The sequence below is a fragment of the Equus przewalskii genome, chromosome 5, assembly GCF_037783145.1.
Source record: "Equus przewalskii isolate Varuska chromosome 5, EquPr2, whole genome shotgun sequence".
NCBI lineage: Eukaryota > Metazoa > Chordata > Mammalia > Perissodactyla > Equidae > Equus > Equus przewalskii.
Genome location: NC_091835.1, coordinates 75,511,035 through 75,538,643, shown reverse-complemented (window position 1 = coordinate 75,538,643; position 27,609 = coordinate 75,511,035). Strand labels below are relative to the sequence as shown.

Here is a 27,609-nt window from a genome sequence, read left to right as displayed (position 1 = left end):
TTCTCAGTTTGGAGGCTCAAGAGAGGCCAGAATAGACACTGTAATTTTAAATTATCCTGGGTTATCTTGCCAGCCATTTACAGTTGTTTCCATTTTAAGGGGCTTTTTCCAAGACGGCTGCAGCAAACAAGGTCTTACTAGGGGATAGTGTGTAGTGTCTGATAGTGTACTTGCAGAAACAGCTCACTCAAGAATAACCAAAGGGTCGTCTTTTTCCCTTATGTGTTCTGGCAGCCACAAAGTTCAGAGATGAGTAAGCCCTGTGTGGGTAGCCACCACCATCTGCCTTGCCACAAACAATGGGGGCCCAATGAGATATGTTCTTCAGAAGGGGGTCCCTATGAGGCAGCTGCACGTCACGAACAGATACCCCAATACCTCTGTGAAATCCCCAGTCACCTGGGAATGTCCTGAAGGACTAGACGGAATAGTGCCTCTTTTCTTCAGAGTCAGAAGACCCTTGCAAGGTTAATCCAAAAAGGGAGTTTTTTACAGTCACCGAGAAACTCAGTTACCAAGCAGCCAGTGTTAACAAATAACACAGCCAATCATCACCTCTGATGAGAGTCTGACTTTCAAGTTCTGGTCATGTCCCGGGCCTGTGGTTCCATCAGGGGGAGAATCTTTGGTTCCAGTGTCATTTCAGGCCAAGATATTCTCTTCTGAGAGTGCTTTGGCCATGGGACTTTGCAAGTTTCCTGAAAAAAAACTCTCAATTACTCTATTGCTAAGATGGGGTCAGTTTAGATTGGTCCTAGGGGGCCTGTGGATACACAAGAATAAGGACTGCGGGACCGGCTTTAGGTCAGTACCTCCGTTCAGCCCTCCCAGCATCTCGGCGAAGCCGCACAGCTGCGCGTGTCCACCCCCACTGCCTCTTCTCCCCTTTCTTTGCCTCTGACCTCACACACCCCCTTTGCTCTCCTGAACGCCTTTCTGCAGAGAGAATTACTGTATCAGGAGGAGACCTAGTCCTTCAAGTCCTTTCCTTCTCCTTCTAACCCTAGAGAGGCTGACAGTGACTCAGATTTCTGAGGAGAGGGTGCTGTGTGCCGAGCCCTCTGAGGAAACCCAGGCCCTGAGAGGGTGCTGAATGTAAGTGTGTTGAATCCAGAGCGTCTTCCCACGAAGAACCTTCCTGAGGTCGGGAAGATCGAGCCCAGCGTGTTGGCAGACGAGGACAAAGAGTTCTGAGCCCTGAACCTAGAACAGAGTGGCCTGTGCCGCTCAGTGTGTGGCACCTGGACGCGGAGAGCAGATGGAATGAGAGGCCTGGGGCAGTGGGGCGGACAGTGATGCTTTCTTTCTGGGCAGGAGTTGGAATTTTCAAGGGCAAATGGTGAGCGTCTTGCAAAAGTAGTCCAAAGGGCAGATAGGTAGGGAGAGAATAGAATGTTCCAGAAAGATAGTCATCAGGAGGGCAATTGGAGACTTCATGTCAGAGAGCCTGGAGGCCACACAGCCAGCACAGCCTCCTGATCGAGGATACCAGACTCTTCTGATCACAGCCTGTCTCTGTCTGTCCCCTGCAAAGCCATGTGGCTGTACCTGGCAGTGCTCGTGGGCCTGTACTACCTCCTGCGCTGGTACCGGGAGAGGCAGGTGGTGAGCAACCTCCAAGACAAGTACGTCTTCATCACGGGCTGTGACTCAGGCTTCGGGAACCAGTTGGCCAGGCAGCTGGACCTGCGAGGCTTGAGGGTGCTGGCTGCCTGTCTGACGGAGAAGGGGGCCGAGCAGCTGAGGGACCGGACGTCAGACAGGGTGCAGACGGTGATCCTGGATGTGACCAAGACAGAGAGCATCGCTGCAGCCACCCAGTGGATAAAGGAGCGCGTGGGGGACAGAGGTAACACCCAGATTTGTCGGGTCTGTTTCTCTTCTGTCTGTGAAGGGAGACTTCTTGTCTGCTGCCGGGAAAGATCCCTAGGTGTTTTCCAGGACTCGAGGTCATACTCCCTTTCTTTCCCTCACGCAGTTCACCAGTCGAGCCTCTTCTCTTTCCACTGCCCCCTCCTCCCGTCCTCGGAGCTCTGGAGGTTTGGGGAGAGCTGCCCTGATGAGAATTGCCAGATTCCCTGTCTGAGGTGCCCCCTCCTGTCTCGGCAGAAGTTCTGCATTTCTTGATGCTGAGCGCCCCGGGGGAGATCAGAGCCCACTTTCTGGAGGACGAGTGGAGATGGGGCACTGACCCCCAGGCTTGTGTGGGCGGCTGGGGCAGCGCTGGAGCCGGGCTCCTGTTCTCAGCACTGTACCATGTTCTTGCTGGGGACCCATAATCCTCCCCCAGGGAGTCACCGTCACACACATATCAGATGATGACATTGAGCTTTCAGGACTTGCTAAGGAAGGTCAAGAATCCAGTGCAAGTTCACATGCTCTCTCTCTATTTTTAAAACTACAATTGTGCCTGTCGTGTTATGCTGGAGGAAAAGAACATTAGTTTCTTTTTTCTAAGTATAAGTGTAAAACATGAGCATTGTGGAAGACACAGTAAAGTACAGGATCAAAATGAAACTCACCCGCAGTCTACCAGCAGAGACAAGTCCTGGGAACCTTTGACATAGACGGTGTTACACATTGCACACAGTTTCTATCCTATTCTTTTCATTGAAAGAAGATGAGCATTTTTACAATATAATTAAAATTGCTTCAAAAGTATATATTTAATGATTAAGAATAATCTATCCCTTTGAATAGTATTACTTTTTAGAACAGTACCTCATGTATGATATGAAATCGTTTCCTCCATTTTATTCACATTCGCGACTCGTGTCCCGGTGAACTTTCCCAAATCTCTCTGTGTAACCGTGCATGTTGACTGGGTTCTTAGAAGCAGCATGTCTGCTGGGAGAATGCGTGTCCTGGAAGGGCAGCCTGTTTCTGAGCAGGGGAGGGACTCACCTGTCTGGCTCCATCTTGTGCCCTCCGTGGCCACAACTCCCCCGAATGCCTGCTCCTGCTGCCCCGAGGGCTGTTGGTGGGTAGCTCTTTAGTGTCTGTGCTCAGAATCGCGTCCTTGAGTCCTGCAGAGAGGTTTCCATGAAGCTGGGTGAATTGAGGGCTGAGGGGGAGGGGTGAGGGTGGCCTCCTGTGTGGGTGGGAGGAGAGGGGGCATTTTCTGGTGCAGAGGGTGAAGTCTGTGCATGGAGGGTGGGGGTGAGACAGCCTTGCCTCCCCCCATGGGCTGCCCCTTGGAATTGATCTCCCAGGTCCTACAGGACTCTTGCTCACTATTGCTGCAGGTGTTTCAAGGTCAGTCCCTGAGGTCACCTCCTGCCTGTTCTCACCTTCCCCCGACCTGGGGTTTCAGGTCTGCTTTACCCCACCAACTTCCAGCAAGATTTTAGTCATCTTTTTTTTCTTTTTGTCCATTACCTTTTGCCTTTTTCTTCCTCTCTCCCCACCCTTCCTCATTCTCTCTCTGTGTGTCTCTCTACTCCCCCACAGATATTTGTTGCACACTCACGAAAGGCGCTGTCTGGGAACTCTGAAAATGTAGGTGAGCGTTTATAATGCCTGCAGGACAACATTGATGTGTGAAAACCCAAAACATTACTGTCCGTGTTCCAGACTATGGACACACTAGATACCTCAACATCACTCCCTGCCTTCATTAACTGTGGGGTGATGGCCCATTGTCCACCAGGCAGTGATTGGGCCAGGCAGAATAAGTCAGGACAGAGGCACGCTTTCTGTCCTCCAACAACATATGGCGTCTGCACTCCCCAAACCCTACCAAAAGCATGGTGTTATCTGTTCTACTCACTCCCCATGCAACCTCTCTCATACAGTCCTCACGTGATTGGAAGGTGAATTAGAACCACAGCTGTGTCCTCACAATGCAGTGTTGCTCTCTCACCCCTGCTGTGTCCAGGACTGTGGGGCCTGGTGAATAACGCTGGCATTGCCGTGCCTGTGGCACCCAATGAGTGGCTGACCAAACAGGACTTCATGAAGATCCTCAACGTGAACCTGCTGGGGGTGATCGAGGTGACCCTGAGCCTGCTGCCCCTAGTGAGGAAGGCGCGGGGCCGCGTGGTCAACGTCTCCAGCGTCATGGGCCGGGTGTCTCTGCTTGGTGGCGGCTACTGCATCTCCAAGTATGGTGTCGAGGCCTTCTCGGACTCCCTCAGGTACTGGACTGGGTTAGAGGCCCTCCCTCAGTCCTCCTGCTTCTGTGCTTCCAGGCAAGCCTTTTCCTGGGTTCTTCTGTCAGGATCCCTCTCTCTTGCTCCGTGCTAGGTATTCATCGGGAAGTACTTTTTTATGTTCTGGGTTTTGTAATGGGCCCCAGGCCAGCAGACTTTTATTTAATCTATCCCTGCCCTGGAGGAGGGCCCATAGTCAGAAGGTATCTGAGGCAGAAGTGGAACTGGGATAAGGTGGCTGCAGAGAACATGTCTAAAACCCCTACGACATTCAGTTCAGGGAGCCCTTGAGGTGGAGGTAGAGTCTTAGAGTCAATTCAACAGATACTTCTTGGTACCTTTGTGAGTGCACAATCAACGTGTCTGAGGACATCAAGATTTGGTCCCTGACTAAACAGTGTGACAACTGAGAAAGGGACAAGTAATATAGAAATGTTGTGGCCATTTCATCTGACACTTGCACGAAATTAGCCATGGTGGCCCTGGTCCCATAGGTATAATGGCAGGGAACTGGATAGGGATCTGAGCTGAGGATGAAGAACTGAACTCGGTCACCTGGCCACCTGAGAAATAGGGTGTGAAGGCTCCCTGGATGAAGGAATGAAGTCAGGCAAGCCCAGGGTGAGTAATGGTTGAGCGCCTATGCTGCAGTGCCATCCAGGGGTAAAGGACAAGGCCCTTGCTGGCAGGAGGGATGCTGTCCCCATGGAAGGGATTTAATCAGGGGAGCTACTTTGTCAAATCAGCGTCTACAGAACCGACTGGCTTCAGGGCAGAGGATGGCTCTGAAAGAAGGGGAGTTGAGACGATAGGCAGAGAGAGGCTCCTTAGGGCACAGATGGCCAGGCAGTTGACTAGAGCAGGCGAGGGGAGAGAGAGGATTGAGGAGAGTGGAGGAAGTTGGATGGGCAAAGTCTGGAGATAGATTGGATGTGAGAGGACACAGGAGGAGAGAGCAGTTAAGGGGTGCCTTGAAGTAGAATAGGGGTGAAGATTTAGAGCTAATAAGCAGATGCGTGTCAAATATGTGGAAAAATGTACCAACCTTCTACAGAGATATGCCATCATCATCATTTTTCTCTCCCTTGCTACTGCACTTGAAACTTCTCAAGCATTTGGGTGTATGCCATTCAAATCCTGTGTTGAGGTTGCATCATTCTGTTTGCTTTTTGTTTGCCGTGTTTTGTCTCCCAAGGCCTCTGAAGTCCTTGCCCCTCTTCCTGTCTGCCTTGCAGGAGGGAGCTCTCCTACTTTGGGGTGAAGGTGGCTATTATCGAGCCTGGTTACTTCAAGACCAACATGACCGGGAATGAGAGTACTTCTCAGGGCTACCAGGAGGCCTGGGAGCGGGCCCATCCAGAGATCAAGGAGATCTACGGGGAGAAGAGCCTGGCATCCTGTGAGTGAGCTGTGGACCATGGGGAGAGAAGCAAACCATTGTCTGGAAGCCTGGATGCATCGTTAGTGCCTCCTCAGGTCTCAGGCTCATGCTCCAGGCTCTGAATCACGCACGCAGCGGGGACGTTTAGCTCCATCCCGTTGTCCTGTGTGGTCATCTCTGGTAGCCAAAGGAAATGATCCAGGTTTGTTAGGCCTGGGGGCTACTGTTTCATCCAAACCTCTCATTATCTTGAGGAGGAAACTGAAGCCACAGAGGGAAGATACCCCTTGATCCATGGCAAACTGTCTTTAGAGCTGCTGGTTTTCAGGTACCTAGGTTTGCAGTGTTTGTGAAGACCTCCAGTTTATGCAGTGCACATACAGCCACGAGTTGCTTAACGGTGGAGACAGGTTCTGAGAAGTGCATCATTAGGCCATTTTGTTATTGTGCGAAGATCATAGAGTATAGTTACACAAACCCAGATGGTAGGGCCTACTATACACCTAGGCTGTATGGTCCTAATCGTATGGGACCATTGTATGGGGTGCAGGGGTGGCAGGCGGTCAGGACCTGTTTTATGCAGTTTGTGGTTTGACCAGAACATCCTTTGGCAGTGCAGCACTGTATTTCCAGGAGTAGAATCAGATGGGCTTAGTGCGGAGAGTGTTCTTGGGGTAAGAGTTGGGACACGCTGCCAGGCCATCCACGGATTCCATTTGGGGCATGATTTTATGGGCCCCAAGCGTTTTTAGAAACTTTTCTCTAGAGCTGATCTGAAAGTGGGGCAGTAGTGAAGTGAGAATATAATTGGATGGTGTCTCCTTCTTGACAGTCATGAAGTTAGCGGTAATGTTCGAGCCGAGGTGGTGTCAGAATTTGTGCTTGGTGACAGACTGCATGGAACATGCCCTGACCACCTGCCACCCCCGGACCCGATACTCACCTGGCTGGGATGCCAAGTTCATCTACCTCCCCATGAGCTACATGCCCTCCATCCTGGTGGATGCCATCTGCTACTGGAGCTTCCCAAGGCCCGCCAAGGGCCTGTAGCCCAAGCCTGGGGTGCACGGTAGGGTGGAGTTGGGTACTGTGTGAGGGAGGGATGCATCGGGGGGAGGGAAATAGAGTAGGCCTCCTCCCAGGGCTTCTCCCTGGACATTACTCAGGATTCTGGGGATAATTGGAGGAAAGAACCAAGTTTTGCAGCTGAGGAACAGGGCCTCTTGGCACACATCCGTGCCCTGATCCTTGAGTGACGTCTCAAGGCTCAGAGTCTCGTGGCCCTTCTGCCACCCCGAGGAATCCACACTTTTGGGAGGGTGTGAGCAGCTGGACTCAGCCCCAGCTGAGCCTGCTCTGCCTCTGTCCTCCTCCTCAATTGTACCTTGGCCCTGGCCAGTCTCCCCTCCCACAGGATGGAAAGGCCTGGAGAAGGAGAAGGCCCCTCTCCACTGAAGACATCTGTGGACAGAGGTGGAGGTGTGGAGGGCGACCAACAGCCTGACCCCTCAGCCTCAGGTCCAAGTCAGCAGACCTCGCTGCAAGGTGGTGTGCTCAATAGGGTTCCTGACAGAGGACACAGAAGTCACTGTTTGATTTGTATGAGTCAATGGATTTCCATTCCTTATTTTTGCCTTAAAATAAATGTTGAAAATTTTAATGAGGCCTATGGGTTGTAACCATGAACGTGGGGAGTGGTGGGGTCTGTGTCTATGAGAAGAAGAGTCACGTGATGTCACAGGGGTCAAAGGATGAGTGACATGACCTGAGGAGGCATTGGACGGAGAAGTCAGGTCACTCCCTTCCTTCCCCAGAAGGGAGGGGCTAATGCTTCCTTTCCTGTATTTATCAGGTAATGTGGGATCACAGGGTTAGACACAAGGATGGACAAAGAAGGAGAGGTGGCTAAGTGACTGGCAGGGCCCAGACTCTTCCCTGGGGACATCAAGCCTCTCTCCTCAGCAGCAACCTCTCTCCCTCTCTGCCTATCTGTCCCTATCTGACCTTAACATCGCCCCCTTTCCTCCTCTGCCATCCTTAGGTTTCCCAGCCTGCATCCCCTCCCCACACTCTCCAGTGGAGGAGAGGATGAGTCCCTTCTGGACCCCAGTCTTTCACTTTCTACCAAGCTTTGTTGAGTCCCTACTGTGTGCTGGGCACAATTCCCTGAATTGCCAAGTGCTTCCTGAGGGCCCGCCTCTCTCCGTCTCCACTGTTCTGATGATGTTCTGAGAAGGGACTCCACAGAGAAGGCATTTGCAGAAAGTGATAGAGATTCCTGTGCTGAGTACCAATTGGAGTTGGCAGGTACCTTGCCAGGTGTCTTAGTTTCCCTCTGGTATTTGAAAGTCGAGGACAGGGAGCCTTTAGGGAACCTAGTGTAGAACAATGTCTGCATTCTTCATGAAAACACAAAGCGGGGTTAGAGGTAGCAGAGCCTTTTATTCTGAAATACATGTTTAGTGCTTGGTGTCAGACAAGGGACTGCTGAAGACACAGAGAAGATGGAGTAGGGCCTCAAGGATCTGCAAGTCCTTCAAAGCTCTGCTGTCAGTCCACTCAAGGTCAGTCCGGGTCCCCCACACCAATGCAAAGCAAGAGCATCATGCTGGATCTGAAGTCTCCAGATTTTCATAATTCTGTTTATACACATACAACCAGACACACCACACAAACTGAAATTGAGTAAAGGATGGCTGATCACTTTAGAGTCTTGAGGGCATGTGTTCAGGAGTTTTGGACTCACTCCCCGGAGCCATCTCTGGAGTTTCAGAGAACTTTCAGGTTACAAACCCGTGGCCCTCCACGCTGGGCTCTATGTCGGGGGCAGGGCTGCACTCAGGTGGGGCCCAGGCCCCAAATGTGGAGTCTGACTCAAGGGTGCCAACTTAGACACAGTGGAACAACAATGGCCTTGAAACAGAAGCCCAATGCAAATGCGTCCAAGTCTTCACCCTCTTCCTTCCACAGAGCCCCATCCTCCTCCTTCTCGGCTTCTTTCCCTGGGGAGGGAGGAAGGTCGAGTCTGATGGAGCTGTGCAGGGCCTGGCAGCCATGCCATGAGAGTCCACGGTTGTGCCCCAATGGAGCTTCTCTGACTCCTTCTTCCCTTTGCTCTCCTGGCCTTTTCTGAGGAGCACAGGGTCAGTGACTCCTCACCTGCGGCTCTGGTCCCCACCAAGTGCCAGATCCCCAGCAACTGAAGGCTAGGTATGTCTTTACATTTTTGACCCCTACTCCAGGTAGTGGGGGCTGCGTACGTGTAGGACTGGAAACAAGCTTGCACAATTGACCCTCAATTCCTGCCCTTTCCATGCTCTCCTCTTTGTCACCTATCTTCCTCCCTTTCTGAAGACCCATACTGGGTGTGTTGCTGAGCACAAACTCAGGTTCATTTATCAGCCACATGAAGACCAATAAGTGGAACGGCAGGCTTATGGCAATGAAAGAGGTTTAGTATTGAGAGGTAGCCAGACGAGGAGATGAGAGTAAAAACCCAGGTTTACCTCCCTGAAGGGAAAAAGAGAGGGGTTTTAATCTGGGTTCTAGGTGAGGGAGGGGAAACCTGTGGCCTTGCTGGTTGGCACCTTCCCACCAGCCTGCCTTTGGCCCTGAAGACTGAGTTTCTTTTCCCTTGACTGTATGGACTTTCCAGTTAGTTTTCATCTTCAGCCTGCATTTGGTCTTCTCAGGCTGAATCTTGACCTCTGGACCTTGATTTCCTGGGGAAGACTGCACACTCATATGCTAAGGAGGGACGGAAAGAGGTGGTTAGTTTTAAACAAGAGGCGATGGTGCTGGGTGTGCACAGCTGCAGTCAGCAAAGCTTATCTCAAAGGTTTTGCTCTAAGAAAGATTTTGACTCCTTCGTTCTTGTTTTTAGGTGGAGAAGGGGCAATGGGTGGGTGGAGGATGCCCTGACTCTCGAGAGTGGCCCCCGCTGAGACTCTGCAGGGCACCACCAGGGGGCACCCACTTCAACTCCATAACTCACGGGGCTCACAGGTGCTGTCCTGGGTCCTGGCCCAGCTGCTGCTACCCAGGGTGTGGGAGAGGATTTGAGCCTCTGGATATGCAGTGCGGGATCTCAGTGCAGAGACTGGTGTAGGGTCCCGTCACCCGGGCCCCTCTGAAGGATTATTGGTTCTGGCCCCTGCAACTCCCAGGTGAGGGAGCATCACCCCAGCTTCCTGTTCTCTCTCTGCTCTCTCCCAGACTTTCAGATCGTTCCCATCTGGAATGGCCTCAAACTCCTTCATGACCCTAACACCAGGCTTGCTATCCGTCTCAGGATTCACAAGAGCGACGCAGCAAGCGTGAGGGCTGACAGATGTTTCTGCTGCGAGCCCTCCCGGCAACTTACGGTGGAAGGAATTCGTGCTCACTGACAAAAATGTCCCAAGTTCCTTCCCAGAAACCATGACCTTATCCCTTAGGAGGGTTTGGTGTCCCGATAGGATTTGCGCGTCGCCGTGGCCCTCTAAGAATTTCCTGGGCCCTTTCCTTGCTCCTGGCCTGCTTCCTCCCCCAGCCTTCGGGAAGCCCTTGTCGGAGGGTGCAGTCACCCAGGAAGCAGGGACAGACTGGTTTTGGCAGGACCAGCCTCTGTCAGGCTGCTGCTGCCTCCCACCTTGAGGGACAGGCTCCTTCAGGACTGCAGTCAGCTCCCTGCATAGAAAGGTTACGACTGAAAGCGAATCTGAGGCCTTGTCTGTCTTTCTTGCCTGCTTGGGTGGGTCTGGTTTCATCTGAGCCTCTGGTTTCTGAGGGGCAGCCTTTCCTTCGTCCTCCCAGGGCCTCTCCTCTTTCCTACTTACCAGTCAGAGCTGTGACAAATGTGGACGGTGAGGGAGACGCCCAGAGCAGTGACACTGGCTCCTGTCCCTGCCCCACTCACCTACTCCCTTCGCCACGCTGTGCCACCCCCTTTTATGAAATGGTGTCCTCCACCTCAGCATGAAGCCTCTCCAGGGACAGCTGTTGTGGGTCCCGTATCTGGTCCTTTCTTTAGTCTCCTTAGGGGCAGCTCCCTCCTCCTCTCCATCATCCCCTGAGGCCAATGGAACTAATACGGGTCCAATTATTGGGGTTCACATCCCTGCCTGCTGGGTGAGGTTTATGTCACCATGTGCGTTGGTCCGTGTTCGAGTCAGTCTTTTCTGCCTTTGGAGTCTGTGTCTGAGTGGTCTGGGTTCCAGATGAGTGTCCAGGCAGGGGAGGGGCAGGAGGGGAGGGCAATGTAACTGGGGACCCAGAGGTCTTCTAGTGACAGGGCCTCACCACTGCATAAAGGAGGACTAACTGTTAGACCCACTTATGTCAGTCCCCCCGTTCAGCCCTCCCAGCATCTCGGAGAAGCCGCACAGCTGCACGTGTCCACCCCCACTGCCTCTTCTCCCCTTTCTTTGCCTCTGACCTCACACACCCCCTTTGCTCTCCTGAACGCCTTTCTGCAGAGAGAATTACTGTATCAGAAGGAGACCTAGTCCTTCAAGTCCTTTCCTTCTCCTTCTAACCCTAGAGAGGCTGACAGTGACTCAGATTTCTGAGGAGAGGGTGCTGTGTGCCGAGCCCTCTGAGGAAACCCAGGCCCTGAGAGGGTGCTGAATGTAAGTGTGTTGAATCCAGTGCGTCTTCCCACGAAGAACCTTCCTGAGGTCGGGAAGATCGAGCCCAGCGTGTTGGCAGACGAGGACAAAGAGTTCTGAGCCCTGAACCTAGAACAGAGTGGCCTGTGCCGCTCAGTGTGTGGCACCTGGACGCGGAGAGCAGATGGAATGAGAGGCCTGGGGCAGTGGGGCGGACAGTGATGCTTTCTTTCTGGGCAGGAGTTGGAATTTTCAAGGGCAAATGGTCAGCTCTTGCAAAAGTAGTCCAAAGGGCAGATAGGTAGGGAGAGAATAGAATGTTCCAGAAAGATAGTCATCAGGAGGGCAATTGGAGACTTCATGTCAGAGAGCCTGGAGGCCACACAGCCAGCACAGCCTCCTGATCGAGGATACCAGACTCTTCTGATCACAGCCTGTCTCTGTCTGTCCCCTGCAAAGCCATGTGGCTGTACCTGGCAGTGCTCGTGGGCCTGTACTACCTCCTGCGCTGGTACCGGGAGAGGCAGGTGGTGAGCAACCTCCAAGACAAGTACGTCTTCATCACGGGCTGTGACTCAGGCTTCGGGAACCAGTTGGCCAGGCAGCTGGACCTGCGAGGCTTGAGGGTGCTGGCCGCGTGTCTGACGGAGAAGGGGGCCGAGCAGCTGAGGGACTGGACGTCAGGCAGGGTGCAGACAGTGATCCTGGATGTGACCAAGACAGAGAGCATCGCTGCAGCCACCCAGTGGGTGAAGGAGCGCGTAGGGGACAGAGGTAACACTCAGATTTGTCGGGTCTGTTTCTCTTCTGTCTGTGAAGGGAGACTTCTTGTCTGCTGCTGGGGAAGATTCCCTAGGTGTTTTCCAGGACTCGAGGTCATACTCCCTTTCTTTCCCTCACGCAGTTCACCAGCTGAGCCTCTTCTCTTTCCACTGCCCCCACCTCCCGTCCTTGGAGCTCTGGAGGTTTGGGGAGAGCTGCCCTGATGAGAATTTGCCCTTCCGGACTCCCTGTCTGAGGTGCCCCCTCCTGTCTCGGCAGAAGTTCTGCATTTCTTGACGCTGAGCGCCCCGGGGGAGATCAGAGCCCACTTTCTGGAGGACGAGTGGAGATGGGGCACCAACTCCGAGGCTTGTGTGGGTGGCTGGGGCAGCGCTGGAGGCGGGCTCCTGTTCTTAGCACTGTACCATGTTCTTGCTGGGGACCCATAATCCTCCCCCAAGGAGTCACTGTCACCCATTTCAGGTGGGCACACTGAGCTTTCCGGACTTGTTAAGGAAGGCTAATAATCCAGCGCAAGTTCACATTCTCTCTCTCTCTCTCTCTTTTTAAACTACCCTAGTGCCTGTCTTATTATGGGGGAAGAGAGGAACACTAATTTTTTTTATCTAAGTATAAATGTAAAACATGACCATTGTGGAAAATGCAGAAAAGCATGGGATCAAAACGAAAGTCACCCACATTCTACCAGCAGAGATGAGTCCTGGGACCCTTTTGACATAGACCGTATTACACTTAGGACAGAGTTTGTACCCTATTCTGTTCGTTGAAGGAAGATGAGCATTTTGCAATATAATGAAAATTTCTTTAAAAGCATATATTTAATGATTGAGCATATTCTATCCCTTTGAATAGCTTTACTTTTTAGAACAGTACCTCATGTATGATATGAAATTGTTTCCTGCGTTTTATTCACATTCGTGACTCGTGTCTCGGTGAACTTTCCCAAATCTCTCTGCGTAACCGTGCATGTTGACTGGGTTCTTAGAAGCAGCATGTGTGCTGGGAGAATGTGAGTCCTGGAAGGGCAGCCTGTTTCTGAGCAGGGAAGGGACTCAACTGTCTGGGTCCATCCTGTGCCCCCCACGGCCCCAGCTCCCTGAATCCCAGTTCCTGCTGCCCTGAGGGCTGTTGGTGGGTGGCTCTTCAGTGTCTGTGCTCAGAATCACATCTTTGAGTCCTGCAGAGAGGTTTCCACGAGGCTGGCTGAACTAGGGCCGAGGGGGAGGGGCGAGGGTGGCCTCCTGTGTGGGTGGGAGGAGAGGGGGCACTTCTGCTGCAGAGGGTGAAGTCTGTGCAGAGAGGGTGACGGGAGGGTCGAGATAGTCTCCCGCTCATAGACGAAGGATCCTACAGGATCCCCCAGATCCTATAGGACCTTTGCTCCCTATTGCTGCACGTGTTTCAAGGCGAATCCCTGAGGTCACCTCCTGCCTGTTCTCACCTTCCTCCGACCTGGGGTTTCAGGTCTGCGTTACCCAATCTACCTCTTCCCAGATAATAGCTATATTTTCTTCTTTTCGTCTGTTTTCTTTTCTCTCTTTTTTCCTTGCTCTCCTTTCCTCATTCTCTCTCTGTGTGTCTCTCCTTCACCATAGATATTTGTTGCACACTCACTAAAGACGCTGTCTAGGAATTCGGAAAATGTAGGTGAGCGTTTATAATGCCCGCAGGACAACAATGAAGTGTGAAAACCCAAAACATTACTGTGAGTGTTCCGGACTATGGACGCACGAGATTCCTCAACATCAGCTCGTGCCTTCATCAAATGTGGGGTGATTGCCCGTTATCAACCAAGCAGTGGCTGGGCCATGAAGACTAAATCTGGAGGAAGTCATATTTTCTGTCCTCCATGAGCTTACAGGGTCTGCCCTCCCCTAAACCCACCGGCAGTGTGTTGTTATCTGTTTTCCTCCCTCCCCATGCAACCTCTCTTTGAATGTCCTCATTCAATGACTGGAAGGTGCATTGCAACCACAGCTGTGTCCACACTCACGGGCACAATGCAGTGTTGCTCTCTTTCCCCCATTGTACCCAGGACTGTGGGGCCTGGTGAATAACGCTGGTGTCTTCATGCCCTCGGCACCCAATGAGTGGCTGACCAAACAGGACTTCGTGAAGATCATCGACGTGAACCTGCTGGGGTTGATTGAGGTGACTCTGAGCCTGCTGCCCCTAGTGAGGAAGGCGAGAGGCCGTGTGGTCAACGTCTCCAGTGCCGCGGGCCGGTTGGCCATTTGTGGTGGGGGCTACTGCATCTCCAAGTATGGCGTCGAGGCCTTCTCGGACTCCCTCAGGTACTGGACTGGGTTAGAGGCCCTCCCTCAGTCCTCCTGCTTCTGTGCTTCCAGCAACACCTTTTCAGTCTCTTTCTTCCAGATCCCTCTCTCTTGCTTTGTGCAAGGCCTTCATTGGGAAGCACTTTTTTTGTGTCCCGGGTGTGGGAGAGCATCCCAGTCTTTAGAGTTTTATTCAAACTATTTCTACCTAGATGAGGGCCCACAATTGGAAAGTGTCTGCGGCACAATTGGCACTTCCATAGTATGGCTGCAGAGGCCATGTCCATAACCCCTGTGGCACTGAGCTTCGGGGAGTCCTTGCAGAGGGGCTAGAGTGTTTGAGTTTATTCAACAGATACTTCGTGGCGATTTTGTGAGTACACAATAAATGCGTCCGAGGACAAGATTTAATCCCTGACCTGAAACATCTGACAGCTGAGACAGGGACGAGAGATATAGAAATGTTGTGGCCATCTCTCACAGAGCTTGGAATCAAGTCAGCCATGGTGGCCGTGATGCCAGAGGAGTGAAGGGAGGGTACTGGATAGGGGTCTGAGCTGAGGATGAAGAACTGAACTTGGTAACCTGGAAACCTGAGAAATAGGGTGGGAAGTGTTCCTGGACGAGGGAATGACGTCAGCCAAGCCCAGGGTTTGTAATGGTTGAGCGCCTATGCTGCAGAGTTCTCCAGATGTGAAGGACAAGGCCTGGACTGGCAGGAGAGGCGCTAGGCGGGTGGGCACAGGTGGGCTCGTGGAGGCACATGGGCCCTGGACAGGCTGTGGACCTTCATGCTGTTGGCAGTGGAACCCCATGGAAGGGATTTCATCAGGGGAGCTACTTTGTGAAATCAGCATCTAGAGAACCCATTGGCTGCAGGGCAGAGGATGGCTTTGAATGTAGGGGAGCTGGGACTGCAGGCAGAGAGAGGCTCCGTAGGGGACAGATGGCCAGGCAGTTGACTAGAGCAGCAGAGAGGAGAGAGAGGATTGAGGAGGGTGGAAGAAGTAAGATGGGGAAAGTCTGGAGATGGATTGGGTGTGAGGGGACACAAGAGAAGAGAGCACTTATCGGGTGCCTTGTAGTAGAATAGGTAGGAGTTAGGGCTGATGAGTAACCTGCACCACATGCTTGTGAAATATGTGGAAAAATGTACAAACCTTATACAGAGACTATGCCATTGTCATAAGTTTTCTCCCCCTGGCTGTTGCACTTTGAAACTTTCTAAGCTTTTGAGATGTGTCGCCCCAATCCTGTGTTGAGGTTGCATCATTCTGTTTGCTTTTTGTTTGCTGTGTTTTGTCTCCCAAGGCCTCTGAAGTCCTTGCCCCTCTTCCTGTCTGCCTTGCAGGAGGGAGCTCTCCTACTTTGGGGTGAAGGTGGCTATTATCGAGCCTGGTTACTTCAAGACCAACATGACCAGGCATGAGAATTTTTCTCAGGGCTACCAGGAGGCCTGGGAGCGGGCCCGTCCAGAGATCAAGGAGATCTACGGGGAGAAGATCCTGGCATCCCGTGAGTGAGCTGTGGACCATGGGGAGAGAAGCAAACCATTGTCTGGAAGCCTGGGTGCATCGTTAGTGCCTCCTCAGGTCTTGGGTCCCTGCTCCAGGCCTGACTCACCCACAAAGTGGGAACATTTCCTTCCAGCTGTGGTCTCGAGTGATTAACTGGTAACTTAAGGAAAGGATCCAGACTTGCGAGACTTGGAGACTATTGTCTCATCTGAACCCCTCATAATGAGGAGGAAACTTAAGCTAGAGAGGGAAGACACCCCTGGACCCATGGAAAGCTGGCATTAGAGCTTTTGGTTTCCAGGTGCCTATGTTTCCAATGTTTGTAGAGACTTCCAGCTTATGCGGTGCACACACAGCCACGAGTTCCTTAACGGCAGGACAGTTGCAGAGAAGTGTGTCATCAGCTCATTTTGTTGTTGTGTGAGTATTGTAGTGTGTACTCACACAAACAAAGAGGGTATATAGCCTGCTGCGCACATAGGCAGTGCGGTACTAATCTTACGGTACTGTTGTAATGTGGTTCGTGGGTTGAACAGAACATCTTTTTGCAGTGCATCGCTGTATTTGCAGGGATAGAGTCAGAGGGGGCTTAGTGTGGACAGTGTTCCTGGGGTAAGAATTGGGACACACTCCAATGACATCCATGGATTCCATGTGAAGCATGATTTTGGGGGGCCCATGAGCTTTTAGAAACTTTTCTCTTAAGTTGATCGGAAAGTGGGACAATGGGGAGTGAGGATATATTTGGATGGTGTCTCGTTCTTGACAGTTATTAAATCACCTGAAATATTCAAGCCAAGCTACTGGGAGAATGTGTCCTTGGTCACAGACTGCATGGAACATGCCCTGACTTCCTGCCACCCCCGTACCCGATACTCACCTGGCTGGGATACCAAGCTCATCTACCTCCCCATGAGCTACATGCCCTCTATCCTGGTGGACGCCATCTTCTACTGGAGCTACCCAAAGCCCGCCAAGGGCCTGTAGCCAAGCCTGGGGTGCACGGTAGGGTGGAGTAGGGTACTGCGGGAGGGAGGGATGCATCAGGGGGAGGGAAATAGAGTGGAGAGAGGGGTTCTCATGTCACCAGGGAAAACAATCTCACCTCTCCCCTCACTTCTGGGACATTACGCAGCACTCTGGGGATATCTGGAGGAAAGAACCAAGTTTTGCGGCTGAGCAACAGGGCGTCGTGGCACACATCCATGCCCTGAGCCTTAAGTGACCTCTCAAGGCTTGGAGTCTCATGGCCCTTCTGCCACCCGAGGAATCCACACTTTTGGGAGGGTGTGAGCAGCTGCACTCAGCCCCAGCTGAGCCTGCTCTGCCTCTGTCCTCCTCAGTTGTACCTTGGCCCTGGCCAGTCTCCCCTCCCACAGGATGGAAAGGCCTGGTGAAGGAGAAGAGCCCTCTCCACTGAAGACATCTGTGGACAGAGGTGGAGGTGTGGAGGGAGACCAACAGCCTGACCCCTCAGCCTCAGGTCCAAGTCAGCAGACCTCGCTGGAAGGTGGTGTGCTCAATAGGGTTCCTGACAGAGGACACAGAAATCAACTTTTGATTTGTCTTGAAAGCATGGATTTCCATTCCTTATTTTTGCCTCAAAATAAAACTTGAAAAGTTTACCCTGGCCCAGTGATTGGAAGCGTGACCTTGGGGAGTGGTGGGGTGTGGGTCTGTGAGAGGAAGAGTGAGGTGATTTCACAAGGTCAAGGGATGAGTGGGATGAGCTGAGGAGGCATTGGACAGAGAAGTTAGGTCGCTCCCTCCCTTCCACACAACTGGTGGCTGATGTTTTCCTCCAAGGATTTATCAGGTAATGTGGGATCACAGGATTAGACACCAGGATGGACGAAAAAGGAGAGGTGGCTAAGTGACTGGTAGGGCCCAACCCTTCCTTGGGGACATCCAGCCTCTCCCTTCACCAGCAAACTCTCTCTATCTGTGCCCTCCTTTAAAGTCCTCGCTCTGCACCCTCTGCCATCCCCAGATTCCTCCGCCCAGATCCCCTCCCTTCTGGACCGCAGTCTCTCACTTTCTACCAAGCTTTGTTGAGAACCTACTGTGTGCTGGGCACAATTCCCCTAATTACCCAGTGCTTCCCGAGGGCCCGCCTCTCTCCGTCTCCACTGTTCTGCTGATGTTCTGAGAATGGACTCCACAGAGAAGGCATTTGCAGAAAGTGATAGAGATTTCTGTGCTGAGTACAAATTGGCGTTGGCAGGTCCCTTCTGGTGTCTTCGTTTCCCTCTCGTAGTTTAAAGTTGAGGACATTGGGCCTTTCTGGAACCTGATGTAGAACAATGTCAGCATTCTTCATAAAAACACCACGTGGGGTAGGATATTGCACGGCCCTACATTCTGAAATGTATGTTGAGTGCTTGGTGTCAGACAAGGGACTGCTGAAGACACAGAGATGATTGAGTGGATCCTCAAGGATCTGCAAGTCCTTCAAAGCTCTGCTGTCAGTCCACTCAAGGTCAGTCCATGTCCCCCACACCAATGCAAAGCAAGAGCATCATGCTGGATCGGAAGTCTCCAGGTTTTCACAATACTATTTATACACACACAGTCAGACACTCCAACAAACTGAAATCAAGTAAAGGATGGCTGATTCACTTTATAATCTCGAGGGCATGTGTTCAGGAGGTTTGGACTCACCCCCAGGAGTCTTCTCCAGAGTGTCAGAGAACTGTGAGGTTACAAAGCCCTGGCCCTCCATACTGGGCTCCACGTGGTGAGCAGTTCTGCACCATCATTGGTTCCATGGCCCCAAACTTGGAGTGGGAGTCAAGGGTGCCATCTTAGACAGGCTGGAAAAACAATGGCCTTGAAAAGAAGTCCAAAGCAAAGAAGTCCAAGTCCTCACCCTCTTCCCTCCACAGAGCCCCATCCTCCTCCTTCTCGGCTTCTTTCCCTGGGGAGGGAGGCAGGTCCAGTCTGACGGAGCTGTGCAGGGCCTGGCACCCATACCATCAGAGTTAATGGGGGTGCCCCAAGGAAGCTGCCCTCATTTCTTCTTCCCTTTGCTCTCCGGGCCTCTTTTGAGGAGCACAGAGTCAGTGACTTCCCTCCTGCGCCTCTGGTGCCCTTCAATTTTCAGATCTTCAGCACGGGAAGGCGGGGATGTGTCTACATTTTCAGACCCGCGCTCCAGGTGGTGGGGGCGGAATACCTGTACGGCTGTAAAGAAGTTTGCACAGTTAGGTCTCATTCCCTGCCCTGTCCAAGCTCCCTTTTTCCTCTACCTACGCCAGTCCCTCTTCTGAAGACCCTCACTGGCTGAAGAAGGGAATGGGTTGGTGAAGGATGCCCTGACATTTGACTGCGGTCAGGTGAGACTCTGCAGGGCGCCACCAGGTGGCGCACGACTCCGTTCCAGCACGCATCTGGCTCACAGGTGCTGTCTTGTGTCCGGGCCCCGCTGCCCGGCCCCAGGACGCGGGAGGAGATTTTAGCGTCGAGAACTCCTGAGGAGGATCTCAGTGCAGAGATGGGTGGCAGTGGGTCTCCATCCTGGGGGCGCCTGCGAAGGATGTCTCTTTATGGCCCCTGCAACTCCCGGGTGAGTGAGCCTCTGACCAGGTTCCAGTTCTCTCTCTGCTCTCTCCCGAACTTCCTGATTGTTCCCATCTGGAATGGCCTCAAACTCCTTCATGATCCTACCGCCAAGGGTCCTATCACCTTCAGGATTCACAAGAGTGACGCAGGAGGCAAGAGGGCTGACGGCTGCCTCTGCTGCATGGCCTCTTGGGAACTTATGGTTGAAGGAATTTCTGGTCACTGACAAAAAGTCTTCCTTCCCATGGTTCCTTCCCAGAAACCATGACCTTACCCCTTCGCAGGGTTTGGTATCTGGTTAGGATTTGCGTGTTGCCTTGGCCCCCTGAGAGTTTCCAGGGCTCATTCCTTCTTCCGGGCCTGCTTCCTCCCCCAGGCTTCGGGAAGCCCTGTCAGAGGGTGGTGGCAGTCACCGAGGAAGCAGGGACAGGCTGTTTTTGGCAGGACCAGCCTCTGTCAGGCTGCTGCTGCCTGCCACCTTGAGGGACAGGCTCCTTCAGGCCTACAGGTGGATCCCTGCATAGAAAGGTTACATCTGAAGGCGAATCTGCCCCCTTGTCTGTCTTTCTTGCCTGCTTGGGTGGGTCCGGGGCCAATTGAACCTCTGGTTTCTGAGGGGCAGCCTCTCCTTTGCCCTCCCAGGGCCTCTCCTTTTTCCTACTTACCAGTCAGAGCTGTGACAAATGTGGACGGTGAGGGAGACGCCCAGAGCAGTGACACTGGCTCCCGTCCCGGCCCCACTCACCAACTCCGTTCCCCACGCTGTGCCACCCCCTTTTATGAAATGGTGTCCTCGACCTCAGCACGAAGACCCTCCAGGGAGAGCTGTTGTGAACCCCATTTCTAGTCCTTTCTTTAGTCTCCTGAGGGGGCAGCTCCCTCCTCCTCTCCATCATCCCCCTGAGGCCAATGGAACTAATACCGGTCCAATTATTGGGGTTCACATCCCTGCCTGCTGGGTGAGGTTTATGTCACCGTGTGCATTGGTCCGTGTTCGAGTCAGTCTTTTCTGCCTTTGGAGTCTGTGTCTGAGTGGTCTGGGTTCCAGATGAGTGTCCAGGCAGGGGAGGGGCAGGAGGGGAGGGCAATGTAACTGGGGACCCAGAGGTCTTCTAGTGACAGGGCCTCACCACTGCATAAAGGAGGACTAACTGTTAGACCCACTTATGTCAGTCCCCCCGTTCAGCCCTCCCAGCATCTCGGAGAAGCCGCACAGCTGCGCGTGTCCACCCCCACTGCCTCTTCTCCCCTTTCTTTGCCTCTGACCTCACACACCCCCTTTGCTCTCCTGAACGCCTTTCTGCAGAGAGAATTACTGTATCAGAAGGAGACCTAGTCCTTCAAGTCCTTTCCTTCTCCTTCTAACCCTAGAGAGGCTGACAGTGACTCAGATTTCTGAGGAGAGGGTGCTGTGTGCCGAGCCCTCTGAGGAAACCCAGGCCCTGAGAGGGTGCTGAATGTAAGTGTGTTGAATCCAGTGCGTCTTCCCACGAAGAACCTTCCTGAGGTCGGGAAGATCGAGCCCAGCGTGTTGGCAGACGAGGACAAAGAGTTCTGAGCCCTGAACCTAGAACAGAGTGGCCTGTGCCGCTCAGTGTGTGGCACCTGGACGCAGAGAGCAGATGGAATGAGAGGCCTGGGGCAGTGGGGCGGACAGTGATGCTTTCTTTCTGGGCAGGAATTGCAATTTTCAAGGGCATGTGGTGAGCGTTGCAAAAGCAGTCCAAAGGGCAGATAGGTAGGGAGAGAATAGAATGTTCCAGAAAGATAGTCATCAGGAGGGCAATTGGAGACTTCATGTCAGAGAGCCTGGAGGCCACACAGCCAGCACAGCCTCCTGATCGAGGATACCAGACTCTTCTGATCACAGCCTGTCTCTGTCTGTCCCCTGCAAAGCCATGTGGCTGTACCTGGCAGTGCTCGTGGGCCTGTACTACCTCCTGCGCTGGTACCGGGAGAGGCAGGTGGTGAGCAACCTCCAAGACAAGTACGTCTTCATCACGGGCTGTGACTCAGGCTTCGGGAACCAGTTGGCCAGGCAGCTGGACCTGCGAGGCTTGAGGGTGCTGGCTGCCTGTCTGACGGAGAAGGGGGCCGAGCAGCTGAGGGACCGGACGTCAGGCAGGGTGCAGACGGTGATCCTGGATGTGACCAAGACAGAGAGCATCGCTGCAGCCACCCAGTGGATAAAGGAGCGCGTGGGGGACAGAGGTAACACCCAGATTTGTCGGGTCTGTTTCTCTTCTGTCTGTGAAGGGAGACTTCTTGTCTGCTGCTGGGAAAGATCCCTAGGTGTTTTCCAGGACTCGAGGTCATACTCCCTTTCTTTCCCTCACGCAGTTCACCAGTCGAGCCTCTTCTCTTTCCACTGCCCCCTCCTCCCGTCCTCGGAGCTCTGGAGGTTTGGGGAGAGCTGCCCTGATGAGATACCAGATTCCCTGTCTGAGGTGCCCCCTCCTGTCTTGGCAGAAGTTCTGCATTTCTTGATGCTGAGCGCCCCGGGGGAGATCAGAGCCCACTTTCTGGAGGACGAGTGGAGATGGGGCACTGACCCCCAGGCTTGTGTGGGCGGCTGGGGCAGCGCTGGAGCCGGGCTCCTGTTCTCAGCACTGTACCATGTTCTTGCTGGGGACCCATAATCCTCCCCCAGGGAGTCACCGTCACACACATATCAGATGATGACATTGAGCTTTCAGGACTTGCTAAGGAAGGTCAAGAATCCAGTGCAAGTTCACATGCTCTCTCTCTATTTTTAAAACTACAATTGTGCCTGTCGTGTTATGCTGGAGGAAAAGAACATTAGTTTCTTTTTTCTAAGTATAAGTGTAAAACATGAGCATTGTGGAAGACACAGTAAAGTACAGGATCAAAATGAAACTCACCCGCAGTCTACCAGCAGAGACAAGTCCTGGGAACCTTTGACATAGACGGTGTTACACATTGCACACAGTTTCTATCCTATTCTTTTCATTGAAAGAAGATGAGCATTTTTACAATATAATTAAAATTGCTTCAAAAGTATATATTTAATGATTAAGAATAATCTATCCCTTTGAATAGTATTACTTTTTAGAACAGTACCTCATGTATGATATGAAATCGTTTCCTCCATTTTATTCACATTCGCGACTCGTGTCCCGGTGAACTTTCCCAAATCTCTCTGTGTAACCGTGCATGTTGACTGGGTTCTTAGAAGCAGCATGTCTGCTGGGAGAATGCGTGTCCTGGAAGGGCAGCCTGTTTCTGAGCAGGGGAGGGACTCACCTGTCTGGCTCCATCTTGTGCCCTCCGTGGCCACAACTCCCCCGAATGCCTGCTCCTGCTGCCCCGAGGGCTGTTGGTGGGTAGCTCTTTAGTGTCTGTGCTCAGAATCGCGTCCTTGAGTCCTGCAGAGAGGTTTCCATGAAGCTGGGTGAATTGAGGGCTGAGGGGGAGGGGTGAGGGTGGCCTCCTGTGTGGGTGGGAGGAGAGGGGGCATTTTCTGGTGCAGAGGGTGAAGTCTGTGCATGGAGGGTGGGGGTGAGACAGCCTTGCCTCCCCCCATGGGCTGCCCCTTGGAATTGATCTCCCAGGTCCTACAGGACTCTTGCTCACTATTGCTGCAGGTGTTTCAAGGTCAGTCCCTGAGGTCACCTCCTGCCTGTTCTCACCTTCCCCCGACCTGGGGTTTCAGGTCTGCTTTACCCCACCAACTTCCAGCAAGATTTTAGTCATCTTTTTTTTCTTTTTGTCCATTACCTTTTGCCTTTTTCTTCCTCTCTCCCCACCCTTCCTCATTCTCTCTCTGTGTGTCTCTCTACTCCCCCACAGATATTTGTTGCACACTCACGAAAGGCGCTGTCTGGGAACTCTGAAAATGTAGGTGAGCGTTTATAATGCCTGCAGGACAACATTGATGTGTGAAAACCCAAAACATTACTGTCCGTGTTCCAGACTATGGACACACTAGATACCTCAACATCACTCCCTGCCTTCATTAACTGTGGGGTGATGGCCCATTGTCCACCAGGCAGCGATTGGGCCAGGCAGAATAAGTCAGGACAGAGGCACGCTTTCTGTCCTCCAACAACATATGGCGTCTGCACTCCCCAAACCCTACCAAAAGCATGGTGTTATCTGTTCTACTGACTCCCCATGCAACCTCTCTCATACAGTCCTCACGTGATTGGAAGGTGAATTAGAACCACAGCTGTGTCCTCACAATGCAGTGTTGCTCTCTCACCCCTGCTGTGTCCAGGACTGTGGGGCCTGGTGAATAACGCTGGCATTGCCGTGCCTGTGGCACCCAATGAGTGGCTGACCAAACAGGACTTCATGAAGATCCTCAACGTGAACCTGCTGGGGGTGATCGAGGTGACCCTGAGCCTGCTGCCCCTAGTGAGGAAGGCGCGGGGCCGCGTGGTCAACGTCTCCAGCGTCATGGGCCGGGTGTCTCTGCTTGGTGGCGGCTACTGCATCTCCAAGTATGGTGTCGAGGCCTTCTCGGACTCCCTCAGGTACTGGACTGGGTTAGAGGCCCTCCCTCAGTCCTCCTGCTTCTCTGCTTCCAGGCAAGCCTTTTCCTGGGTTCTTCTGTCAGGATCCCTCTCTCTTGCTCCGTGCTAGGTATTCATCGGGAAGTACTTTTTTATGTTCTGGGTTTTGTAATGGGCCCCAGGCCAGCAGACTTTTATTTAATCTATCCCTGCCCTGGAGGAGGGCCCATAGTCAGAAGGTATCTGAGGCAGAAGTGGAACTGGGATAAGGTGGCTGCAGAGAACATGTCTAAAACCCCTACGACATTCAGTTCAGGGAGCCCTTGAGGTGGAGGTAGAGTCTTAGAGTCAATTCAACAGATACTTCTTGGTACCTTTGTGAGTGCACAATCAACGTGTCTGAGGACATCAAGATTTGGTCCCTGACTAAACAGTGTGACAACTGAGAAAGGGACAAGTAATATAGAAATGTTGTGGCCATTTCATCTGACACTTGCACGAAATTAGCCATGGTGGCCCTGGTCCCATAGGTATAATGGCAGGGAACTGGATAGGGATCTGAGCTGAGGATGAAGAACTGAACTCGGTCACCTGGCCACCTGAGAAATAGGGTGTGAAGGCTCCCTGGATGAAGGAATGAAGTCAGGCAAGCCCAGGGTGAGTAATGGTTGAGCGCCTATGCTGCAGTGCCATCCAGGGGTAAAGGACAAGGCCCTTGCTGGCAGGAGGGATGCTGTCCCCATGGAAGGGATTTAATCAGGGGAGCTACTTTGTCAAATCAGCGTCTACAGAACCGACTGGCTTCAGGGCAGAGGATGGCTCTGAAAGAAGGGGAGTTGAGACGATAGGCAGAGAGAGGCTCCTTAGGGCACAGATGGCCAGGCAGTTGACTAGAGCAGGCGAGGGGAGAGAGAGGATTGAGGAGAGTGGAGGAAGTTGGATGGGCAAAGTCTGGAGATAGATTGGATGTGAGAGGACACAGGAGGAGAGAGCAGTTAAGGGGTGCCTTGAAGTAGAATAGGGGTGAAGATTTAGAGCTAATAAGCAGATGCGTGTCAAATATGTGGAAAAATGTACCAACCTTCTACAGAGATATGCCATCATCATCATTTTTCTCTCCCTTGCTACTGCACTTGAAACTTCTCAAGCATTTGGGTGTATGCCATTCAAATCCTGTGTTGAGGTTGCATCATTCTGTTTGCTTTTTGTTTGCCGTGTTTTGTCTCCCAAGGCCTCTGAAGTCCTTGCCCCTCTTCCTGTCTGCCTTGCAGGAGGGAGCTCTCCTACTTTGGGGTGAAGGTGGCTATTATCGAGCCTGGTTACTTCAAGACAAACATGACCAGGCATGAGAATTTTTCTCAGGGCTACCACGAGGCCTGGGAGCGGGCCCGTCCAGAGATCAAGGAGATCTACGGGGAGAAGATCCTGGCATCCCGTGAGTGAGCTGTGGACCATGGGGAGAGAAGCAAACCATTGTCTGGAAGCCTGGATGCATCGTTAGTGCCTCCTCAGGTCTCAGGCTCATGCTCCAGGCTCTGAATCACGCACGCAGCGGGGACGTTTAGCTCCATCCCGTTGTCCTGTGTGGTCATCTCTGGTAGCCAAAGGAAATGATCCAGGTTTGTTAGGCCTGGGGGCTACTGTTTCATCCAAACCTCTCATTATCTTGAGGAGGAAACTGAAGCCACAGAGGGAAGATACCCCTTGATCCATGGCAAACTGTCTTTAGAGCTGCTGGTTTTCAGGTACCTAGGTTTGCAGTGTTTGTGAAGACCTCCAGTTTATGCAGTGCACATACAGCCACGAGTTGCTTAACGGTGGAGACAGGTTCTGAGAAGTGCATCATTAGGCCATTTTGTTATTGTGCGAAGATCATAGAGTATAGTTACACAAACCCAGATGGTAGGGCCTACTATACACCTAGGCTGTATGGTCCTAATCGTATGGGACCATTGTATGGGGTGCAGGGGTGGCAGGCGGTCAGGACCTGTTTTATGCAGTTTGTGGTTTGACCAGAACATCCTTTGGCAGTGCAGCACTGTATTTCCAGGAGTAGAATCAGATGGGCTTAGTGCGGAGAGTGTTCTTGGGGTAAGAGTTGGGACACGCTGCCAGGCCATCCACGGATTCCATTTGGGGCATGATTTTATGGGCCCCAAGCGTTTTTAGAAACTTTTCTCTAGAGCTGATCTGAAAGTGGGGCAGTAGTGAAGTGAGAATATAATTGGATGGTGTCTCCTTCTTGACAGTCGTGAAGTTAGCGGTAATGTTCGAGCCGAGGTGGGGTCACAATTTGTGCTTGGTGACAGACTGCATGGAACATGCCCTGACCACCTGCCACCCCCGGACCCGATACTCACCTGGCTGGGATGCCAAGTTCATCTACCTCCCCATGAGCTACATGCCCTCCATCCTGGTGGATGCCATCTGCTACTGGAGCTTCCCAAGGCCCGCCAAGGGCCTGTAGCCCAAGCCTGGGGTGCACGGTAGGGTGGAGTTGGGTACTGTGTGAGGGAGGGATGCATCGGGGGGAGGGAAATAGAGTAGGCCTCCTCCCAGGGCTTCTCCCTGGACATTACTCAGGATTCTGGGGATAATTGGAGGAAAGAACCAAGTTTTGCAGCTGAGGAACAGGGCCTCTTGGCACACATCCGTGCCCTGATCCTTGAGTGACGTCTCAAGGCTCAGAGTCTCGTGGCCCTTCTGCCACCCCGAGGAATCCACACTTTTGGGAGGGTGTGAGCAGCTGGACTCAGCCCCAGCTGAGCCTGCTCTGCCTCTGTCCTCCTCCTCAATTGTACCTTGGCCCTGGCCAGTCTCCCCTCCCACAGGATGGAAAGGCCTGGAGAAGGAGAAGACCCCTCTCCACTGAAGACATCTGTGGACAGAGGTGGAGGTGTCGAGGGCGACCAACAGCCTGACCCCTCAGCCTCTGGTCCAAGTCAGCAGACCTCGCTGCAAGGTGGTGTGCTCAATAGGGTTCCTGACAGAGGACACAGAAGTCACTGTTTGATTTGTATGAGTCAATGGATTTCCATTCCTTATTTTTGCCTTAAAATAAATGTTGAAAATTTTAATGAGGCCTATGGGTTGTAACCATGAACGTGGGGAGTGGTGGGGTCTGTGTCTATGAGAAGAAGAGTCACGTGATGTCACAGGGGTCAAAGGATGAGTGACATGACCTGAGGAGGCATTGGACGGAGAAGTCAGGTCACTCCCTTCCTTCCCCAGAAGGGAGGGGCTAATGCTTCCTTTCCTGTATTTATCAGGTAATGTGGGATCACAGGGTTAGACACAAGGATGGACAAAGAAGGAGAGGTGGCTAAGTGACTGGCAGGGCCCAGACTCTTCCCTGGGGACGTCAAGCCTCTCTCCTCAGCAGCAACCTCTCTCCCTCTCTGCCTATCTGTCCCTATCTGACCTTAACATCGCCCCCTTTCCTCCTCTGCCATCCTTAGGTTTCCCAGCCTGCATCCCCTCCCCACACTCTCCAGTGGAGGAGAGGATGAGTCCCTTCTGGACCCCAGTCTTTCACTTTCTACCAAGCTTTGTTGAGTCCCTACTGTGTGCTGGGCACAATTCCCTGAATTGCCAAGTGCTTCCTGAGGGCCCGCCTCTCTCCGTCTCCACTGTTCTGATGATGTTCTGAGAAGGGACTCCACAGAGAAGGCATTTGCAGAAAGTGATAGAGATTCCTGTGCTGAGTACCAATTGGAGTTGGCAGGTACCTTGCCAGGTGTCTTAGTTTCCCTCTGGTATTTGAAAGTCGAGGACAGGGAGCCTTTAGGGAACCTAGTGTAGAACAATGTCTGCATTCTTCATGAAAACACAAAGCGGGGTTAGAGGTAGCAGAGCCTTTTATTCTGAAATACATGTT

At 52.6% G+C, this 27,609-nt stretch overlaps 3 protein-coding genes and 2 long non-coding RNA genes across 10 annotated transcripts; 3 read left to right on the top strand and 2 right to left on the bottom strand.

The window, feature by feature from the left end:
- Positions 1-1,280: 1,280 nt before the first annotated feature.
- Positions 1,281-3,994, bottom strand: LOC139083625 (uncharacterized). The gene is made up of 3 exons (XR_011540498.1): positions 3,863-3,994; positions 2,905-3,026; positions 1,281-1,779 (listed from the first exon to the last, which is right to left on the bottom strand). It is a non-coding gene; the product is annotated as an uncharacterized lncRNA (long non-coding RNA).
- Positions 1,537-17,168, top strand: LOC139083624 (retinol dehydrogenase 16-like). 3 transcript variants are annotated; one of them, XM_070621762.1, is made up of 5 exons: positions 1,537-1,849; positions 3,878-4,136; positions 5,387-5,550; positions 6,365-6,601; positions 17,040-17,168. In XM_070621762.1, exons 1-4 carry the CDS (start codon positions 1,537-1,539, stop codon positions 6,580-6,582), a joined length of 954 nt encoding a protein of 317 aa, XP_070477863.1. In that variant the 3' UTR covers positions 6,583-6,601; positions 17,040-17,168. The 3 variants fall into 3 exon arrangements, with proteins under 3 accessions (XP_070477863.1, XP_070477861.1, XP_070477862.1); XM_070621760.1 differs by lacking the exon at positions 17,040-17,168 and adding an exon at positions 6,932-7,192; XM_070621761.1 differs by lacking the exon at positions 17,040-17,168 and adding an exon at positions 6,947-7,083.
- Positions 11,445-17,327, top strand: LOC103567728 (retinol dehydrogenase 16-like). The gene is made up of 5 exons (XM_008544455.2): positions 11,445-11,894; positions 13,939-14,197; positions 15,531-15,694; positions 16,466-16,701; positions 17,040-17,327. Exons 1-4 carry the CDS (start codon positions 11,582-11,584, stop codon positions 16,681-16,683), a joined length of 954 nt encoding a protein of 317 aa, XP_008542677.2. The 5' UTR covers positions 11,445-11,581; the 3' UTR covers positions 16,684-16,701; positions 17,040-17,327.
- Positions 17,252-23,758, bottom strand: LOC139083626 (uncharacterized). Its single transcript, XR_011540499.1, has 3 exons — positions 23,480-23,758; positions 22,522-22,643; positions 17,252-18,879 (listed from the first exon to the last, which is right to left on the bottom strand). It is a non-coding gene; the product is annotated as an uncharacterized lncRNA (long non-coding RNA).
- LOC103567725 (retinol dehydrogenase 16-like) lies at positions 19,093-26,918 on the top strand. 4 transcript variants are annotated; one of them, XM_070621759.1, is made up of 6 exons: positions 19,093-19,261; positions 21,154-21,468; positions 23,495-23,753; positions 25,004-25,167; positions 25,982-26,218; positions 26,564-26,813. In XM_070621759.1, the coding sequence occupies exons 2-5, from the start codon at positions 21,156-21,158 to the stop codon at positions 26,197-26,199; spliced, it is 954 nt and encodes a 317-aa protein (XP_070477860.1). In that variant the 5' UTR covers positions 19,093-19,261; positions 21,154-21,155; the 3' UTR covers positions 26,200-26,218; positions 26,564-26,813. The 4 variants fall into 4 exon arrangements, with proteins under 4 accessions (XP_070477860.1, XP_070477858.1, XP_008542667.2 ...); XM_070621757.1 differs by lacking the exon at positions 25,004-25,167 and having other exon boundaries at positions 26,549-26,918; XM_008544445.2 differs by lacking the exon at positions 19,093-19,261 and having other exon boundaries at positions 20,963-21,468; positions 26,549-26,809.
- The last annotated feature ends 691 nt before the right edge of the window (positions 26,919-27,609 follow it).